General features: G+C 39.5%; 1 protein-coding gene across 1 annotated transcript in view; it reads left to right on the top strand.

The window, feature by feature from the left end:
- ELP3 (elongator acetyltransferase complex subunit 3) overlaps positions 1–13,219 on the top strand; it is a 78,875-nt gene that overhangs the window by 25,557 nt on the left and 40,099 nt on the right. The window contains exons 8-10 of the mRNA XM_079139952.1: positions 2,922–3,083; positions 5,170–5,296; positions 12,394–12,587. Of these exons, the coding sequence (XP_078996078.1) occupies positions 2,922–3,083; positions 5,170–5,296; positions 12,394–12,587 (483 nt within the window). The remainder of the gene's footprint in view (positions 1–2,921; positions 3,084–5,169; positions 5,297–12,393; positions 12,588–13,219) is intronic.

Raw genomic sequence — 13,219 nt, 5'->3', positions numbered from 1 at the left:
TTCTGTCCCCAGTTTCACCTAATTTGTGTAGTCATTCTTCAGACTACGAGCCTACTAGGAGCTTCCTGTCTAGATGGAGAGACAGACATGCCCATAAATAAATAACAAGTCAAGCTACTGTAGTATGGACAGGGTGCTTTGGGAGTGGAAGCACAGAGTTCTTACCCTGGGCTCTGGAAGACGGCATGATAGGGGGCGTGTATTTGATCTATGTTTTGAAGACTGGGTAACATGTTTTTGTTTGCTTTTAAATTCCCAGGTTATTGTCCCATTTCTCCCCTCTCCTACTTCCTACCACCTAATTGTAAAAATATTCTGTTACGCTAAGTTATTGACTTAATTTGTGTTTCCCAGAGAACATTATCATCTTTTATAGTTGGTATCGCTCCTGTGGCATTCAAAACAAAAGCACAGGATTCAGCGTAGTCCCACCTCAATGGTCTGTATAGGCTTATTAAAATAACAAGGTGGCCCCCAGAAAGAACAGTGAAATGGGAATCAGAAGATCCCAGTACAAGTCCTGGCTTCTTCTCTTAGAAGTTAGTACATCTCCTGTATGCCCAGCAACCTGAGGAGGCCAGGGAAGATAGGGGAGTTGGCAGACTTAATGAGACTATATAGAGCATTAAAAAAATCCTTAAAGATACTGTGAGCTTATGGAAGGCATGGCCTCAGCTCTCTTCTTCAGGAGACTGCTTCCTTCATTATTTTTGTGGATAAAAGGATTCAGATTTGATAAAAATTTCTACTTAGTTGCTTTTCAGGTGAAAATACAATTCTGAAAAAAAATCTAAAATTTTGACTTTTAGCAACTTTAATTATTTTTTCTCCCTCCATTTCTGCTTCCTGCAGGAGGTAATGTCCTCCCCAGAGTAAAGCTGTTTTTGATGGAGTTAAATATTTGAGAATGAGGTTTACTCTGCCCTGTCCTGTGTCTGCCTTGTGAAGAGACCTCCTCATTGCTGCAGCAGCTTTCCCCACGTGGCCTCTCTTGGGCCTTGGGTGATCCATGCAACAGGACAGTTAGCTCGGAAATTTTCCTCTCCTCTAGACAAATTCCCATTGGTGCAGTTGCCTACCCTCTAGTTTTTCCCACTTGTAACAAACTAGTATTGTGCTGCCTGGCTTGCTAATTTAAGGACATCATTTTAAGAACTACTGTAGGCTTCTTAAAAATATCACTTAATAGGGGAGGTTATGATAGAATTTTGGAGTGCCTTTTTTACAACATTCTCATTTACTTTTTAAAATATACTCATTGAGAGTTTTCTGCTCTCTGTCTTTTCATCAAGCTTCAAGTAGTTTGCTTTCTCCATGATCTGTACCAATCTATTTTCATTTAAAAAAAAGTTTCCCTCACACCCAGTAATCGCTGCTGGAGGAAGGCGGGTTTCCTTGATCCTGCAGTACCTTGTACTTCTGATGCTGTGGCACCCACCTGCTTAAATGGGAGGCATGGGACGTTCTGATTCTCTTGTTTTCAGAGAAGTCAGTGACTTAGTGTCCTGTCTTAGGCAAGATTTGAAAAGGTGTGAGCCCTTTTTGTCTTTTAATTCATTTTTTAGTAACTGTACTAGTTTACCCTTTGACATGTTACCTTCAAATAAAAACTCATGGAATACAATAAATAGCATAGAAGAGTTTGAAAGTCTAGAATGAAAGACTTTAGAATTAGTCTTCCAATTCACTGATTCTTAACTATCTAATAATTATTTAGAATTAAAATAAGTCAGTTTTTATTGATAATTAAGAATGAAAAAAATGAGCCTGAGTAGTTATGAAATTAGGGAAATTTTGTGATTTTTACTTTTCCATAAAGAGCTTTCTTTAGAAAGAAGGAAAATACATGGCAAAAAAAAGGGGGGGAAAGGAAAGAAAAAAACAAAGTCTCTTTCTAATCCTCCTCAAAGAATTGAGAAAGTTGTGGCAATGGGCACTGAGAAGAACAAGATCAGAGATGAGGAGGAGAGAGTCTGCAGTCCCGGCTGCTCATCTGGGCAGTGTGCTGAGTGATACCCAGCAAGGATTTTTAAATGAGGTGGCCCAGCTTCAAATCCTGACTTGGATTTTATTAGCTCTAGACCCTTGCACAAGCTGTTTATTCCCTTTGAACTCCAGTGTCTTTGTAGAATGGAAATGACAGGGCATACCACAGAGAGTTAGCGGGGGACTCCGTAATGATAGAGCAAATGGCCAGTGGTGACCTTTGTCCAATGAGCTCCTCTTCCTCACCTCACCAGCCTGCTGAGCGAGTGATGTGACTTCTAGCCCTTAACTCAAAAAAGTTTAAAGTGGTACTCACTAATCTGTTTCCTGGTTTTAATGAATGATAAAAATGTTTCCTAATTTTATAAGTTAGTGCTGAGATTAAACAGACTTGGCAAAAGACTTCTGTGTATTTGGAAGACATTTCATCTAAATTATTGCCATGATCATTGCAGATACTCCCTTCTCTCTTTTTTTCCTTTTATTTAAGATGACTCTACAATATAGAATGGGAAATAAATAACACAGATGGTTTTCACTTATGTGAAAAATGGTTGCAAGAAATTGAGAAAAGGGTCTCATAATTGAAACCACTGTTTCCAGGAGATGATTGTTGCAGCGTGCTGCAGGAGAAGAGTGACGATAATGAAGATAACATTACCATATGCTAGTCACTCACGTCAGTCCTGTGAGGTTCAGGTTCCGTTATTATCTGCACTTTGCAGATAAAGATCCAAAGCACAGAGAGGTTAATAGCATTCCATTTGTGTAGTTAGGAATAGCAAGGCCAGGATTTGATCCTAGGCAGCCTGGCTCCAGAGCCCACGCTCTTAACCGCTGTCTCGCACTGGTACGACTGAGAGAAGGAGTCCTCTGAGTGGGAGCAAAAGACCCAAAGCTGCGGCAGGTTCGTTATTTTTAGATTTGCTCTACAGGTATTCCGAGAGAAGCCTCACAAAGTGTATTGGAATTACTATTGAGACCAGACCAGATTATTGCATGAAGCGGCACCTGAGTGACATGTTGACCTATGGCTGCACAAGGCTGGAGATTGGGGTGCAGAGCGTCTATGAAGACGTGGCCAGAGATACCAACAGGTAAGGCGGTGCCAAGCGATCTTGCACAAGCCTTCCTCTGCCCCTGGTTCTCTCTCTGCCAAACCAGTTCTTTCTTCTCTCTGGCTCTCAGAAAGAAGTTTGGAATTCCTCCTTGCCAGGTCTTTCCTTCTGTCCATGCTCTTTAGTCCATCCTCTCTTTCCTTTGTTTTCATTCTTTCTCTGTGGACCCTTTTCCAGTAGCCTCTAAACATGCTGGTGCCACTCCCTGCCCTTGTCATAGACAGCCTTTCCTGTGTACGAGCAGGAGATGGGGCGCCAGGTCAGTAGTAGCAGTAGGTCAGTAGCAGGAGAGAAGGCCCCCAAAAATGGCACAAAGAAAGAGTTTAATAAGAAGGCAGTTGGATGAGCTTTAAAAAATTAGTTTTTGTGAAACTGATTGCATTTGTCAGGGAAGTGGAAAAAAGTTTGAGACAACGGGTATGAATTAGGAAGTATAAAGAAGGAAAGACTTTAGAGTTGGTAGAGTCAAATGAGGTTCTCTTCCCCTAGAAATGTATCATTGACCTGAAGAGAAAAGCTTTTGGAGAGCAGTCATCCTCCCAGGCTGTGCTGGAGAAGTCCCTACAGAGAGGCAAAGAGAGTTTCTCCAAGGTCAGGAATACTTTCTGAAGAAAATTATATCTAAACTGGGACAAAGGGAGAGGAGGAGTTAGGTGTAGAAAAGGAAGTTATTTGGGCAGAAAAAAAAATACCATCAGACTCCTGAGATAGACCCGCATGGCAAACAGAAGGGCTAAATTAGGAGGGTCCCTGAGAGGTGGCCTCCAGATCCAAGCCCTAATCAGCAGACAGGTTGTGAGCTAAGGTGGGAGCATATCTGCATTTCAGGAAGCTCACTTTAGTTCCAGTATGGGAAGTAGATTAGAGAATAGCAAACTGAAGCAAGACAGACTGACTAGGAGGCTGTTGGAGTTATTTAAGCAGGAAATACTGATGTCCTGGAAGGAAGTGAGAGACAGTGTTTGGTGACTGGAGATGAGGGTAGGAAGGAATGGGAAGTCACGGAGTCATGGAGAGAAGAGGAGTTTCATTTTGAGTACACTAAGTCATAGATTCTTGTGGAACAACCAGTTGAAGGTTTTTGCTTTAGAACAGGGCTAGCCAGCAGAACATACTGCAAGGATCAAAATGTTCTATATCTGCACTCTCCAGTAGGATAGTGCAGCCCAGGAACCGAATATTCCCTTTTCATCCATTTAAATAATTTGAAAAACAACATGTACCTGGTGGCTGCTGTATTGCACAGTGTAACTTTGATGTATTGGGTTTTGGGTGTGGAAGTCTTAGAGAGGCCTATCCTTGTCATAGAACTTTGGAAGTCACCAACAAAAGGAGATGAGAAATGGAAGCCATGAACATGGATGGGAGCATCCAGAGGGTGTGAGATGGAGTCCAGGTTTCTAGGTCTTGTGTGGTGAGTGGGATGTCCTGGTGATGGAAGGGATTAACAGGCTTCAGTCTTTAGTTGTCTCCAGATGGTTACTGAGGCGTGCTTTCTTTGTGGATGTGGTACTCAAATGCCAAGAGGACTCATCACATGGCCCCAAATGATTCTACTTTGCCCTAGACTATTCTGTCTTCTATTTTTTCTTTAAGGACTCTCTATACTTATCAGTTAAATTTATTTTATATTGTAGTTTTCACTTTTCCTTTCTCTACCAATAATTTCACAAGTCTTAAAAGAAGGGATATTTAGCAAGCTGCAGCTTCTTCATGGTTTTGAGCTCATTGTTCTTGTTTTAACATAGATATGTACATTAATAAGCTTGTTTTGACCAATGACACTAAGTCAAATAATTTTATTATACATTAATTCTTGTTAGTCCCATTTTACTTCCAGGATTTTGAATAGGTGCATAAGGAAATTTCTGAGAAATACCTTGGAAGTAAAATGATATACTTCCAGGCCCCTTCAGAGGTACAGATATAAAAAATGACTTCCTCATAAGATTCTGTGTTCCCAGCCATGTGATTCTTGAGCTCACAGAATGTTTTCCTCTGCTCTCCATGTGAACTTTGTGTCCCCATTTATTTGTGTAACAGGTAGTGACTTTTCTTCCCTCAGAGGCCACACCGTGAAGGCAGTATGTGAGTCGTTCCACCTGGCCAAAGATTCCGGTTTCAAAGTTGTGGCTCATATGATGCCTGATCTGCCAAACGTGGGACTAGAACGAGACATTGAGCAGTTTACAGTAAGTGTAACCTTCGCCCAGGCTGATGTAGGACGCCTCTGCGTGCTCCTCACACCCTCTCTGCCTAGTGAGGCAGTAACCCCTCACCGTAGGAACACAAAAAAGAAGTCCCAGCCCAGTTCCAGACACACTGTTTCGTACGTTCTACCAGGATCTTGAATGCTTAGGCTGTTTTAGGACTGAGGTTGTTAATGCACATGTAACACAGGCACCCTTACACTTCCATGTGTAGAGATGGTGATCCTTTCCATAGCTTTTTCACTTAAGGTTGTAAGAAGAATTTATCCAGGTTACAGCCTGGTTCTGTTAAGATGTTTGCATATTTAAATGTCTGTTAATATAATCTGTCATGCTTTGCTTCACTACTTCCAAAGCTCTCAAAATTTATGACATTACCAGTTTTCACTATTATGAATAATGCTGCATATAAACAACTTTAGAACTTTCTATAGCATTTAGGTTTATTTCCCTATGATAAATTCATTGGCATAGAATTATCTGGTAAACGTATGAATGTTTTAAGAATCTTACTATGTTACTCAGTCACTTTTCAGAAGTTTCTAACAGTTTCGCACTCATTTTCAGCAGGACTTTCTTTTTCTTCAAATAATTCTCTTGTGTTTATTTTCTATATAATACATATACACACATACCATATACATATATAGTATCTTAATGCTAATTTAATGGGAAAAAAAGCATTCATATCCTAATAGACTAATTTGTCAGAGAAGAAAACAATTCCAAAAGATGAAAGACATATAATTAGTAAATACAAATCCAAAAGTACAATTTCAAAATGTAAGTCTGAATTGCAGCACAGGAAGTCAAACTCAGAAGACTGCCTAGCACACAGAAGGCCATTGGTGTGAACTCAGAAACTTTGGATGAAGTTTGGTAACTGGAAACAGATATGAGGTGGAGTTGTGAGATTCTGATAATGTTCTTTTTCTTCACTTGATCAACCAGGTGCTAATTACATGCTTTGTAAAAATTGTTAAGATGTACACTTAGGGTTTGTGTATTTTTCTGTATATACTTCAATAAAAAGTCTACATTAAATTTTTCAAAACTATAACTTTTTTGCTTAGAAAACCTTGTTTGGCCTATTTGAAATTTACAGCCTTTCCTGACCTAGTAGACACTGGTTTTTGCACTTTTAAAGTGTTTTTCCCCCCTACTTTATCACATCTGCCCAGAATTCCATATTAACAACCACAAGTGTATTCCCTTTCATGTGTTTTGTTGGAAGGGTGCTAAATCAAGGGTCTGCTTGTGTAATTGCACAAGTCTATGTGTTATCTCTGTAGAGGATGGATCACGTGCCTGGCACACATGGGTCCATCAAACCGCTGCCAAGCCCACTACGGTTTTAGTTAGCTGCATGTGTTCGTTATGAAGTGGCTTATGTCTCACCCCTTGTTGTGTAGGTCAGTTCTGTATCACTAAGAGTGTAATCCTGTTTGTTTGCATCAGTTTCTTATAAATTCACATTTTTTTTAAATTGATACCTAAAAATTGTATTTATTTGTAACAACATATCATGTTTCAGTATAAGTATACATTGTATTATGTTCAAGTCAGAGTAAATATTATCTGTGTCCTCAAATATTCATCATTTCTTTGTGGTGAAAACATTCAAATCCTTTCTTGCAGCTTTTGTGAATGATGTAGTATACTATCATTATCTTTGGTCTCCCTGCTGGGCAGTAGAACCCCAGAACTTAATTTCTTTCACATTCTTAAATAATGATAAGTGCAGGATTATAGCTATGTTATAATAGCAATTGCTTATGTTTTCCAGTAACTCAGATTCTTTTCCATATTTTTATTGGGATTTGTTGTCACATCCATACGTCCACACCATATAACAACATAATATGGCCTGTGTCACTCCTCAGCACTTCCTCCCTCACTCCCGCCTTCCACCTTCTGGGCCCTTTCCTCTACTGATTTCCCTTTAATTTTCATGAAATCCACTCCCACCTTTCTTTTCCTTTTCCTCTCTAGCTTCCCTGTATGAGCAAAAACATACAACCCTGGCCTTCTGAGTTTTTACTTACTTCGCTTAACATTATGGTCCCTATTTCCATCCATTTTCCAGCAAATGACATAATTTCATTCTTCTTTATGGCTAAATAAAACTCCATTGTGTATATATACCATATCTTCTTTATCCATTCATTAGTTGATGGACATGTAGGCTGGTTCCATAATTTGGCTGTGGTATATGTGCCACCATAAACACGGGGATGCATGTGTTACTGAAGTAAGACATCTTGATCAGATTTATTTTTCTTATAAAACTGAAAGTCTCTCTTTGTTGTGATGGAGAATGCTTAACATCTGAGGGATTTATCTGGCACGCATTATCTTCATCCTTCCCATTTATCCTCAGACAGGGCTTATTATTCAAAATAACTTTTAACTGTTTGGGTATTTTATTCTTTTAAAATTGGAGTACTCCTGCATGTCCAAGCTCAGGATTACTGAAAATGTTTGAACAGTGTCTCTTTCTTTTGAGGAAAAATTTATCTCCATCAATCTTTTAGTAATTAGAAATCTTTTAGTCTGTTGACATTTTTCCTGCTCTTGTGACACTCAACAGTTCTTTCTTCTTCACTGAACTGTTTTCCCCAAAATGCTAACACAATAAATTCAGGGTTTGGCAGGGTGGCTGTAGTGTTTGTTGCTGTTTGTTTTTTAATGTAAAAACTTATCACTTAAGGTGGGTCATGAGTTCAAGTTAGTACAGATTTCATAGTAGAAAGACCACCTGGGGTAACCTCAGCAGATGAGGAAGTAGAGCCTTGTGGATTAAGGAACTACAGGGTCAGAGTTCAGCCTCAGGTAGAACCCAGGCTCTTACCCAGCTCCTTCTGCCCTACCTGCCTGAGCTTTCCTTCTTAGGTGAGGAAAGTCTGTTGTACTGTGAATGACTACACGCGGCCTGAATGATGCGTAGAAAACCCTTAGCAGAAATGGTCAAGATGGATCCTATTTCAGAACTCACTTTTTTTTTTTAGTTATTTTTATTTGCATCAAAATAGACTCTGAAAGTCTAGATGTACTGTAAATCTGTAATGAAAAGTAGGACCCTTCCTCCAGTTAGTCTCCTTCACCAAGTATAGCCTATCTCTGTGAAGTGCCCCAGCTCCTGCTGCCTCACCTCCTACATTGAGGCTAATCACAATCTCACCTCTTAGGAAAATTAGCTGAGGCAGTACTTGGAGCACACAGGAAATGCCTGACACGTAAACACTAGCAGCTGCTCTTATTCCCTCCTACCCTGAGCTGTCCGACAGGAGGTCCTGTCTGTTGCCCCTCTGAGTATCTTTCAGAGTCACCCTCCTCTTCACCCCGACTGTGACGACTTGAGTTCAGGCTTTCCGCAGCTCTCCTGCTCCTCCTGATTGGTCACCCTGCTGCCAGCCGTGTTCCCTTCCAGTGTGTCATTCACACGGCCACCAGACTCATTTTTACTTTATTATAGAAAGCTATTATATAATAAAAGCCTTAATAAAATTTGAAAGTCCAGTAGTGCTTAAAAGAGTATATCAGAGAGTAGGAGTCCTCTGCTATTCTCAAGTTTATAACTGGATTTGTTTTTCTTTCCTAGTATTTGCCTCTTCATTTCTTAATCCTGTACTTAGATTGCTATTTCTTGATTTATCAGTTTAGATCACTTATCTTGCTGTTATGGTAGTTGAAAATTTAATTCTTTCATCCTTTTTTCCTGTTCTCCCAATATTTTTATATTACTTTTTTTACTTCTATTATTAGTCAATGTTTACACTTTAACTTCTACATACATTGTTATTCACACACAGCCAAGTAATATACTATACCTATTTATTATATGATTGCACATACTTAGCCAAATGTGACAGGAACATTTCTTGGGTGACCTGGTGTATTTACCAAATGCCATACTTTTTTTTTTTTTTTTTTTTTTTATTTATGCAGTACTCTATGTACCTGTAACTTTCAGGTGTACCCATGCAATGTTAAAGCTCCTTCTTGGTGGATTGCCTTGTCAGGTATTCTTAGTTCCTTTTTAATGTGTGTTAGTTCTCAGCTTTTAGAGACCTACCTCCCAGAGGTCTTCTAGCTCCAAAATGGACTAGAATGCTGTTTCTCATAAACAGGTGTCTTCCTCAGGGCTTCTTTCCTCTTCCAGATCAGATCCTTTGTTTTCCAGACCTCTTGTTGTCTTCCCTATTTAGTCCTTCATTTTTCTGCAGCACATTTTCCAGCAGAATTTTTTTCTAAAAGAAGATTCACCATGGGAGATAAATCTTTTGCATATTGAGAATGTCACAGTTACACCTTGCACAAAATTCTAGGAAGAAAATTCTTTTCCCTCAGGTTTTTCTGAGGAATTGCATCACTGTTTTGTGGCTATTAGCATTACTCAGTATTTTGAGTCCTAGGCCTGTATTCCTTATTCTTTAATCTTAAAATGTGCTTGCCCTGGATTCCCTGGATTTCTTGCCCCTAAGTTTTTTTTTGTTTGTTTGTTTTAATTCTCTATCCCATAGGTTGTGAAACTTCACAGCAATGTATGTTTTTAAACATTTTAAAAAATATTTTTAGTTGTAGATGGACACAATACCTTTATCATTTGATATTTGTATGGTGCTGAGGATTGAACCCAGTGCCTCATGTGCAAGGCAAGTGTTTCATCACTAAGCTGCAACCCCACAGCAATGTATTTCAATAATCAGTTTTTAACTAACTGTGCTAGACATTGAAGGACCCTGCCATTAGGGAAACGTTCCTGTATAACTGGACGATGTCCCCTTTCATGTCTCTGTTTTCTTTCTAAAATGCCTGTTAAGCAAACATTGTATCTCCCAGATTGATCATCCAGTATTCTCTCTTCTCTTTTCAATATATTTTTCTTTCTTATTCTGCTTTCCTGTTGTTTTCTCAACTTTACCTTTCAACCTTTGTCTTAAATGTTTTTATTTTTGTTGTGATTTTAATTTCTAAGAGTTCTTTCTTATATCCAGGTGGTTTGATTTTACATAGCATCCTGTTCTTGTTTTATAGAGGTAATGTATCTTCTTTTTTTTTTTTTCCTTTTGGTGCTCCCATCATGTTCTGGGCTTTCCCCAACTTTCTGGTGATCCTCAACCATATATTCATACTTTAGGAATGAAAGACTAAAAAACAGATTGCAAGCTCTGAGTGGTTAGCCACTGGTGTGCTTCACTGAAAAATGTTCACATAATGAACTCTTCTTTAGGAGATTCCTGAGTGTTAGTGTCTTGAACCCTGATGCCGGACCATGTGGTGGATCCAGAGATGAACTCTCAAGTTCCTACTTGGCCAGCGGGTGGCATGGGGAAGTAACAGAAAATAGACTGCTGGCAACACAGAGCAGGGAAGAGGCCTAACTGGTAAACGTGCTGGTTTTTCCCTATTGTCAGCCTTGGTGCTCTCTAACGAGCTCCAGGGAGTGAACCTTCTCTTCTGTCTGTACCGGAGTAAGGGGTAAATCCTCTCTGTGCAGACTCTGATCCAGTGCCCCCTTTCTATTTTCATGTCTTTCTTTCATCCTAAGCAGTTCCTGATACTTCTGATCTTTAAGTCTCTAGGACTCTGGTGTGACCGAGTAGCTCTTCATTAGAATCTCCTTAGTAGTTTATTTCACTTGCAAAGCCATTTACAGTCTTCCATCAATTTTCTGTTGTCAACAAATTTGCTGCCATCACTTTTCCCCACTCTGGTCTCCTTTGCTCTCTTTATTCTTTTAACTTTTTATGTCTTTAAAAATCTTTGGTGTTATTTTATTGCGGTTTTGGAGGGAAAGGAGAGAGATACATATTTAATTTTCAGTTTTTGACCAAAATCCAAAATGCTTTCATTCTTAAAAAAGTTTACATGTCTCCAGGAACCTGAAGTACTTTTCTGAAGTTGGATGTTCAAAGGTGGATTTAGTCTTAAGTGGAATGGCTTTCTTACATGCTCTTTTTGGGTGTCTAGAATATATGTTAAAGACCTGATATCTTTAAAATATAAATGTTACTGAGAAAAATCACAGAATTACAGAAGAATATCTATAAGACCATGTGGTACATAAAGAATATGGCATTAAGAATGTCAAATCAGTGAGAAACATTGAAAATTCTACTTGCATTTCTTTAAAAAGCAAATTAAACAGTGGAATGTTTTGCAAGAATAATATAGCAGAAGATTAAAAAATCATGCAAAATCAAGATTAAAGCAAAGTCATGTCAAGGAGAATACTTCATGTCTCTTTCTGCATCCCAAGTCAAGAAACAAGGCAGCCAGCAGGGACAATGGAATACAAAAAATGACTATTCCAAAAGCAGTTGAATTAGATGTATTATTCATTGTCTAGATGACAAATGGACAGTGTGTAGCCCAAGTTAAGGATGGTGCCAGTTAGCCTGAGGACAAAATAGTCACATCTAGGGATCAGTAAACTTTTCTCTAAAGGGCCATATATCAAACATTGTGGGTTTTTAATAAGCCAGATGACCTCTGTCACAATTTTGTTTCTTCTGTTTTTTTCCTTTTTGGTTGTATTTTTTGTTTTGTCAAAACTTTTTTTAAAGTTTAAATAATTAAATATATTCCATTATTAAAGGAGGCTATAGTCTGGAAGTAAAGGCAGACATGGAGTAAAGTGTTAGAATGATGCTGTTAAGAAGGAGGTGATACAAACAGGGTTCAGTGGGACTTTATTTTTTTAGGTGGGGCAGCTAGTGTTTGCAGGTCGGGAAGGCCTCTGAAGAGTAGCAGTCAGGCTGAGACCTGAAGACTAGCTAGATGAGGAGAAGCAGTGGACTTTGTAGGCAGAGGAAATTGCCTTTGTAAAGGCAAAGGACCTGAGATCAGATGGCAGCTGTAGATGGGGAGAGATTGAGAAGATCTGGTCCAGCGAATGTGTGCTCTGCTCCATTGAGGCTGAGGGAACAGTGAGTTCCTGTCCTACCTATGTACAGAAGTGAAGGGCAGCCTTGGGGCCTGCAGGAGTGTGGAGAAGCTAGTCCAGGATTGAGGCTTCACTGTGGGTGACGTCTGTATAAGGAATGGAGGAGTCATTTTCCATTCTCTATTCACAGGAGTTTTTTGAGAACCCTGCTTTCCGTCCTGACGGTTTGAAGCTTTACCCTACCCTGGTCATTCGTGGAACTGGGCTGTATGAGCTTTGGAAATCAGGAAGATACAAGAGTTATTCTCCTAGTGACCTGATTGAACTGGTGGCTCGGATCCTAGCCCTTGTGCCTCCATGGACTCGAGTATACCGAGTGCAGAGGTAGGGTGTGTCTTTTATTCCCAGAATAATTGGTGACTCTCTTAATAATTTATATTAGAAATAGTCTGATTTCATATGGAGGGTTTCCATTTTTTTAAATTGAAATATCTAGAATGCTCTGAATGAGTATTCATTCAGAGAGGGAGGGAAGCGAAAGCATGGCACGTCCAAGCCACACTGTCAGTACCTATTTATCCGTCCATCCACCTGTTCATGAGCCTGGAGACGGCGTTGCAATGGCCAGTAGGCTTGGAGCTTGCATCTGAGGAGCTCCTGATCTGGGTGCAGATTTCCTCTGGCAGGACTGCTTCAGTGTAGATGTGTAACGGGAATGAGAAGAAGCGTGGCCTTGTGTCTTCTCCCTGCTCCAGAGCCTCAAGAGAAAGGAAGCAACATCCTTCTAGGTAGATAATTCAAGTGCATGTGGAAAACAAGTGACATTGCTGATGGCATGAAGAAAGTAAGATAATTTGTTTCTTCCTAGGAGAGAAAAAGTAAACCATTTACAGTTGTGTACCTTTATTTATGTTTTCAAACTAGGATGATAACATTGAAGAAAAGTTTTAGAAACTTTAAAGTTACCAGTATATCTCCTGTCCTAACAAAGCTATTCCTGAACTTTGTGGTCATTA

The sequence above is a fragment of the Sciurus vulgaris genome, assembly GCF_902686455.1.
Source record: "Sciurus vulgaris genome assembly, chromosome: 5".
Lineage (NCBI taxonomy): Eukaryota > Metazoa > Chordata > Mammalia > Rodentia > Sciuridae > Sciurus > Sciurus vulgaris.
Note: the sequence above shows the minus strand (reverse complement) of the source record. Positions and strands in the feature narration are given on the sequence as shown.